At 42.4% G+C, this 7,829-nt stretch overlaps 1 protein-coding gene across 4 annotated transcripts in view; it reads right to left on the bottom strand.

Moving 5' to 3' along the window:
- Window positions 1-345: 345 nt before the first annotated feature.
- The window catches only part of CDH6 (cadherin 6), a 121,083-nt gene continuing 113,599 nt past the window's right edge, over window positions 346-7,829 (bottom strand). For 2 of the 4 annotated variants that reach the window (XM_059416941.1, XM_059416943.1), the window contains 3 exons: window positions 7,519-7,770; window positions 2,959-3,060; window positions 346-2,525 (listed from right to left, as the gene is read on the bottom strand). In XM_059416941.1, the coding sequence (XP_059272924.1) occupies window positions 2,035-2,525; window positions 2,959-3,060; window positions 7,519-7,770 (845 nt within the window). In that variant the 3' untranslated portion in view covers window positions 346-2,034. Of the gene's footprint in view, window positions 2,526-2,958; window positions 3,061-5,552; window positions 7,026-7,518; window positions 7,771-7,829 lie in introns of those variants that run through there. The other 2 variants (XM_059416942.1, XM_059416944.1) reach the window with 2 other exon arrangements.

The raw sequence follows: 7,829 nt of genomic DNA, 5'->3' as shown, positions 1-7,829 counted from the left end.
TGAAAACATGAAATACTTGTTAGTACACAGGGAAGCCCATTACAAAATAGGAAACCATTCAGGAAACACAAGGTAGAATATGGATATAAAACTTTTTCACTCTAATTGGGTAACCCAAAGACTACATTTCTCTTATTTTAAAGGTGCCGTCTTTACTTCCTGGGTTAATAATACCTATTTAAAACTTAACTGTATGTTTCCAAATAGAAAGTATGTACTGATACGACAGTATCCCCAAATAGAAATAACATTATCTGTAGAAAATTAACATTAATTGAAAATAAATCCCTAAGACTAATACTTGAAGTCAGCATATTCTTAAGTACATAATATATATTTATATATATATGTATATATATACACACACAGAGCCTGGGTTTGCTTTTTTTTTTTTAAGTTTTCAAAACAATGATGTTTTCATTACAGTACTTTGGAAATTTCTGATGACTGCACAATGTAAGATTCTAATGATACAAATCATTAGAACTGCCATATGAAATAAATGATTTAAACCTGCCAAAAGGATTAGTTCAGTTCAGTTGGGTCCTCTGGATAATAACTATGATGCTAATTGCATAATTAGAGAAATAATAGATTGGATGGATTGTACATTACTTTTCTGTTGTAGTTTGAGACCATTACTTTATCATTAGTTCAAAGACAAGGATGGCATGGTTGCCATAGCAACAAAGTTAAAAACAATGAAAAAATATTAATGCTCTTGAAAGTCAACTATCATTTTAATACAATCTTAAACACTCTTATTGAAGGGAATCAAAATTTTCCCTTTGGAAGCATCTTCCAAACATGTACTATGTAGTTTTTTACTATGACCTCAACAATATGTCTATATCTATCATGTCATATAAATATATAGATGTTTCCAGATGTGAAGGACAGGGTTTCAAGTTCAAGTGTAGCTGGCTCTCATTTCCCCATTAAACTCTGAGGGCGGGGTTTGAGTTTTATTTAATCTATGTTTACTAATGCAACTTAATTGTGTACGAAGTATCTGAAGAATATGAATTATTGTACTTCACGCTGCTACTTTCAAGTATATTAGAATAATACTGACAACAACTACAGACAAGGAGTTAAAATTTGTCTCAGAAAAGTTCCTTCAAGAATTTTAAACAGTTAGACTTATTTGTAATTAGCCTACCGATGGTTGAAATAATTTTAAGTGATCTGTGGTACTTTTGATGGCCCGAACTTTAAAATATGTTAAGTATTTCCTTTGTTAACATCATTAGCTACTTTCCCTTTCTCTTTATGTGGCACAAGGGCAAACTTTTGCAGGTTTAATATATAATAGATTATGAGTTAGTGGCAAGGAATGAGGTATTACTACATTTTGTTTGTTTGTTGTTTTTGAACGTTACCATTTAATTTGCTTCTAGTCCAAAAGAGGAACACGAATCTTAAAACATTGGTGGATTTGATGTTTTGAATCGTTATCGGTGCCAGATAAAGTTCTTAAAGAACGAAGCGGACGGGCAAATACCATTTTGAATTCTTCGCGACACACCCATATAGATAGTTCATTATCTCCTCGGGAGCTGATACACCAGGACCAACCTCACAGTGGTGCCTCCCTCCTTTCTCCTACTAAAACTGTATTTTTTTTTTTTTTTTAAATCATTAAAGCACAGTCCGTCATCCCATTAACTTGTGAAATGCACAGCCAGAGCAGCCAGCTGACCTGAGTCAATGGCGGGGAAGCTGAGCAGGTTCCCGACTTGCCCTAAGAGAGCGAGGGGACAACTCCGCTCCCGGCGCTCTCCTCCAGCACCGGGCCCGTGGGGCGGACTGACGGGGTTAACTGGATGCGCTAAAAAATAAACATTTGCCTCTTGGAAGCTCATAAAAGTGTACTAGAAAAAAGTCTCTAACGTTGGATCCACGCGGACTGCAGCCATCGGCGTCTGGAACGGGTAGAACAGAGAACCCTTCCCGGAGCGGCGGGTACAGCAGAAAGAAAGAGCCACCGCACCGGGTTTCGGTGTCGTACTGGAAAATGAAAAAGGCAACGCGTTAGGAGTCTTTGTCACTGTCCACGCCTCCGTACATGTCCGCGAGCTTTTTGAACCGGGGCCCCCAGTCGCTAAGGTAGTCGTAGTCTTGGTCTCCGTCCGTGGTCACCGACTCCAGCGAGCTCAGCGAATCGGCCACCGAGCCGGTGCCCTCGTAGGCGTAGGTGGCCAAGGAGTCGTAGGGCGGCGCGGTGGGGTCCGTGTCATTCTCCTTCAACCTTTGGTTAATGAAATCCCGGACGTCGGTGTTGTCGCGAGCTGCTGGAGTCCGTCGGGGTACAAAAAGGGCCTCGGGCACGATGTCCCTGCGTAATTTGCTGTCCTCTATGGCTTCGGGGTTCCGCAGGGTGCCGATATCAAAGGCCTGGGTGTCCTCCTCGCCGCCGCCCTCGTCGTTGTAACTGACAATGTTGTCTCTGATGTCCTCTTTGGATATGATCAAAGGTTCTTTCTTCCGCTGCCGCCTCAAAGCTGCAAACAGCACCACTGTCACTGGAAGCAGAAACAAAGCAGAACGGGGAAGGGAAAGTTAATTCGCCGCCCAATTAATGTCAGCAAGAAGCACTGTGCTCCAACGTGAAGTTTGAAAACTTCTCGGAAACTGCAGACTCCACTTTTATTGCTTTGAGGCTGGGCTGGCCTCCACGCATGATCAAACCAAACCTCCCCCCCCCCGCCCCAATATTTACTCCCCAAACGGAGTAAATATTTGAAAGAGAGTTACGATTTAAGTAGAGGATAAAACACCTTCATATTTTGCCAGTAGTTCCCTTTTGCTTTGAAATGGCAAGCTAGTTTTCAAGGTAAGGAAAAAATAAAAAAATAATATAAAAAAGCTCAAACAGCGAGAGTGTGGCAATCAGAGTGCAAATTATGCTGAACACCTAAAATGCTCTGAAACTGCTTATAAGCACAAGGCTGGCACCTTCGGGATGTGTTGAAGCTTTGCATAACTCCGCAGCTAAAATAACTTTTGCACTATGCCTTCTTCTTCTTCTTCTTCTTCTTCTTCTTCTTCTTTTTTTCCCTGAGAGAAGTGTAAAATTAGTTTAAAACCCAAAGCAGAGATGTGAATGTCTGCATACCTTTCTACATAGAAGGAGTAGGATTACAGATAATACCTGGAGAGACCCAGATACAATTCACGAAACCATTCTGGACTTCAGCTCCTTTGAGAGGGGTTAGGTTATAAGACACGCACCAGCTTATTTCTGTTTGAGCTAAACAAAATAAACACATTTAAGAGGGAACTTGAAAAAAAAATCTTTCAAAGGTTCATAGTTCGTAAGTTTGTTGCCTGGAATGTTCATTCTTTGGATTTTTCCTCCTAACTCAAATGAGAGGCAAAGGAAGACTTGTGTTTAAATAGCTCCTGATGTTTCTTCACAGCTGGCTGGGTCGAACACAGCTGGCTACCCGTAGAGAGACATATCTATGAATGGACACACGCGTGGGAAAATAAAAACACAGAGACAGCTTAGAGAAGAAACCGCCATCCGGAGCAGAAAATGCGCTGTTAAACTGGGTTTGTCTAGGGGTGTTTACTATAGGAAGTACTAGTAATGTGTGTGTATTTTCTCATCCATAATGTGGTCCAGATTTTAGGAGCCATAAAAAATTGAAATATTGTAGTAAGAATTACAGAATAATAACTTTGGGTATCTAAGTATATCTACCTATATAATGAGGGATATATGCATACCCAGATATCTTATTTTATAATTTTGGATGTTAATAGTATTGATAATAATAGGTTATCTATTTATTTCGGGTGTAATAGTATTAATAATAATTGGTTATCTATCAAGAGAGTTCTATATGCCAAGCACTGTGCTAAATGCTTTATATACTGAATCTCATTTAAGTATCACGGCAGCTTTACAATGTAGGTACCATCATTTTATAATATATATATGTATTATATGATATAGTAACCATTTTTCATAGAGGAAATTGAGATTTAGAGATGTTACACTATACAAACAACTCAAATCCGGGTCAATCTAAAAAGCAAACACTTTTAATAGCCAAGCACATTTGGATTATAGGCTACTTTGGAAGGCCATTTCAAGTGTGTGGTTGTATAATCGTACACATCCTCTCTTGCTGCCAAAGAGCATCCTCATGCCTCATTTGTCCCGGCCATTCAGCACGTTTCTATATTTATTCATTCACTAAATGTGTAGTGCCTACTCTGTGCCAGGTACCGGTCCAGGCACTCTCAGTAGAAAACATTCATCAGGACGTGGGCAGGAGTGGTGGTGGCGGTGGTGGATGGAGACCCAATTATTAGAAATTATTAGAAGGTGATATGAACAGTGTAAACCAAAACAGAGCAGAGGAGGAGGGTGAAGGGCACTTGCGCGTGCGCAGGAGAGGCTGCATATGCTTTTTAGGAGATTGCCTCATTGAGGAAGTGCCATTGCAGCAAAGGGGTGGGGAGTTATCCAAGGAGCTGTCAGGTGAAGAGGACAGAGCTAGAAGAAGGGCGCTGGGATGGTAGGGTGCTTGGACTGTTTGACAAACAGCCAGGAGACCCTACAGCTGGACTTGGGGGAGCCACCCAACCCCCACCCTGACAGGAAGGGAGTAGGGAAAGGCCTTGTCATGTGGGGCCTGGAGGCTTCTGTATGACCTGACTTTACCCTGAGGTGCACGTGGATGAAAAATTGCAGGGCTCTGGGCAGAGGGATGCTCATCATCTACCCTTTGTGCGGGATTCCAATGTGACCAAAGACAAGGATTTGCAAAACAGAGGCTTGTAACTAAGGATGGCCTCTGGGGATAGCGAATAGAATCAAGACAAATGTCTCCCAAAGCATTCAACCCTTATGTACAACGGTCTGCCACCATTTAAGGCAAGATAGCAGGCGTTTATCACTACCTAATTCCGCCCCAGTTTAAGTGATCTGTATTTTTTTGTTTTGGTCCTTTGCACACTCGAAAGTGCAGTACCTAGAAGAGAGGGCACCCTGGGTAATTTAAAGGCATTTATTCACTGCCTTATTTCTCCTACAGCTACAACGGCCTGTATCTTTTCTTTTGGCCCAATGTACAGCTGAACAGAAATTCTAGAAGGTAGATCTTTCTTACAGCTAACTTTTATCAACTAAAGATGTGAGTTCTAAGCACGTGGAACAAAAACCATACATTCTGAGAGAGTAATAGCTTTCTATCTAGTAACTGACCTCTTCCCTTTTCTCTACCGCCTGAGGCCAGAGGACAGCAGTGAGATTTGGGGGGTGGGGGCAATGCTTGGACCAGTTTGTGCTCAAATCCCATCATAAAGCTAGAAGGTAGCAAAGCATTTGAAATCAGCCTGCCTAGGCTTGCTTAAAGGATTTGACCCTTTGAAGTCTGTTTCTTTCTGTGAAAGAGAGGCAATAATACAGTGCCCAGTGTTGTCATCAGGAATGAGTTCGTCAATGTGTGAGTTCTGTAGACTTTAAAGCACCATGGAGACACGAGATGTCATAGTTGTTTTCAACTGTGGTTTTATTTTTGTAAATGAAACAAGAGATGCCACAGGATCCACTTTATTGATGGCAGATTTTCTCTTACGTTGGTGTGGCTTTTTCGTCTCTTACGAAATCTGTTTGCCTCCACCTTCTTTGACTTCTCATTTCCAGCTCGGGCTGTCTTTCAGCCTGGACCTTGCCCTGCCTTCTCTGAGCTCACAAAGAGAGCAGACTGCGGTGTGGAAGCACCAGGGCTCAGGGGGAGAAGACCCGAATCTGCAACTCTGTTCTACCACCTATTAGCTGTGTAATGTGGCTACAGGCTGCACTTCTTAGAGCCTTGGTTTTCTTATTTGGGATGCAGATAAATACATACCGGGTAGTTCTGAGGGTTAAAGGAGAACAGTTGTGAAGCATCTTGGCCAGTGTGTAGCCCACACTGGTGTTAGCCTAGTAGAGGGTCATTCCCATTGAGTTCCTTTTTTTATTAGGTACGGAATTCCAAAGAGACTAGACCAGATGTAGGGAGCACAGACACAAGTGAGGAGTAATGAGGAAACAGTGAATTTACTGGAGGAAGGAAGTGATGAAGAAAGGAAAAAGGGGGTTGGTGAGGAGGAGAAAAGCCGGTGGGGTGGGGGGCGGGAGAGAGAAAATGGGTAGATGATGAAGGAGAGGAAGAATCACCTGTTTGAAGTGAGAGTCAGTTCTCCTTCTAGGGACCACAGAAGAGTCCATGGAATTCTCCCTGACTACAGCCCTGCCAATTCAGCCCTTCTAAAAGCAACCTCCCCCCCAAAATCAAAAAGAATATTCATATCCTTCTCTTCCAAAACAATTTTTACAGACTCACACCATTAGAAACACTGATTTGTCTTTGCATACTGTCAGCTTTTATTTATCCTCATATCTTAAAATACTTTCCCCAAATCTTCGTTGACAAAGAGAATCACGGTTCTGTAGTTAAGTTTTCAAGACTTCCGTTATAATTAGCAAAATTGATGTGGAATGTGCAGCTCTTAAGCAGGGATCCCTAGGCATTCTCCTCCCGGAAAAATGTCGGTCTTTTACTCTTTATTCTTCTCAATGCTATATTGTCTTTTTAAAAAAGAGTTGTCCCGCCTGTGCAAGCTAGGTTGACGTTTAACTTCTTACCTTTCTTCCACTTGTGTAGCAAAAGCTTACTTTGATATTTGGAAGGACTAAATGAACTAACATTTGCTTTCTTAGTTCACAACCCTCAGCGGTCTGTGGAGCATTTTTGAGCTCAACCGGTGTGCTTAATTCATGGGTCGAGGATAAAAATTTCATTTGAATCATTGCTGGATCTTGATTTTCACCTTGATTGCATTCATTTCTTTTGGGTCCCAGATTTATTTCCTCAGTCACAGAAGTTGTTTATTATTATGAGTCTGAGAAATAATAGACATTGTGTATGTGGCAGTTGGGGAACAGGCTAAGAAGGTAGTGATTCGAATGGGTAGACCAAAGCAAGTTAGCTGGGTGGAAGAAAATTTAATCGCTTTTTATTTCCCTGTATGGGAGAGAAAAAGTCATCACATTTCTCTTTCCACTTTCCCCATCGATCTTTAAACTTTACCTTTATAGTGAGGGTCATCAGCACACTCCTCATGCTGGATGACTTTCTCTCTTTAAAATTTAACAATGCTTGCCAGGTTAAACAGGAAACAACAAATGAAATGAAAGGGGCACATTGAGGGTGCCCTCCAGTCCCCTGGGGTTCATTCCCTGTCTGATAGATAGATAGATTCCTGGGTAGGTGAATATGGGGTGGTGTTCCCTGGGTAGGTGAGGACATCGGCAAGTTTCACATCTGTTCACTCTCCAGAGCTACTTTCAAGCAAAAACTTGTTCATGGTTGAACAACGCAGATTCTCAGCATATAACTCTACTCACCTAGATCAGGCTATATGCCTTACTGGGGGAGGCGGATAAGTCTAGGGTGTCACAGTAACAGTGTGGGCCCCTCAGCATGGGGACATAGGATGCAGGGAGAAGCAGTTTACCTAGTAGGGTCACGATGCACAGAAGGATGGCGATCAGGGCCCCCGTGCTCAGGCCCGTGGGGTGCACAAGGGCCTCCGCGTGGCAGGACTGCATGTTCCCGTGGTGGTCACATGCACAGACCCGGACAGTCACGGTCCCGGTGCTGCTTTGGACCGGGTAGTCGTTGTCCGAAATCACCACTGGCAGGAGATAGGTGCTCATCTCGTGTCTGTTATAGCCATTCTTCCGAGTTAAGATTCCTGCCGTGTTATCTGTGATAGGAAAGCAAAGCGGTGAATGTCCTGGGCCTGCCACATCGTGGATGCTGATA

This window comes from Mustela nigripes, chromosome 12, assembly GCF_022355385.1.
Source record: "Mustela nigripes isolate SB6536 chromosome 12, MUSNIG.SB6536, whole genome shotgun sequence".
Classification (NCBI taxonomy): Eukaryota; Metazoa; Chordata; class Mammalia; order Carnivora; family Mustelidae; genus Mustela; species Mustela nigripes.
Note: the sequence above shows the minus strand (reverse complement) of the source record. Positions and strands in the feature narration are given on the sequence as shown.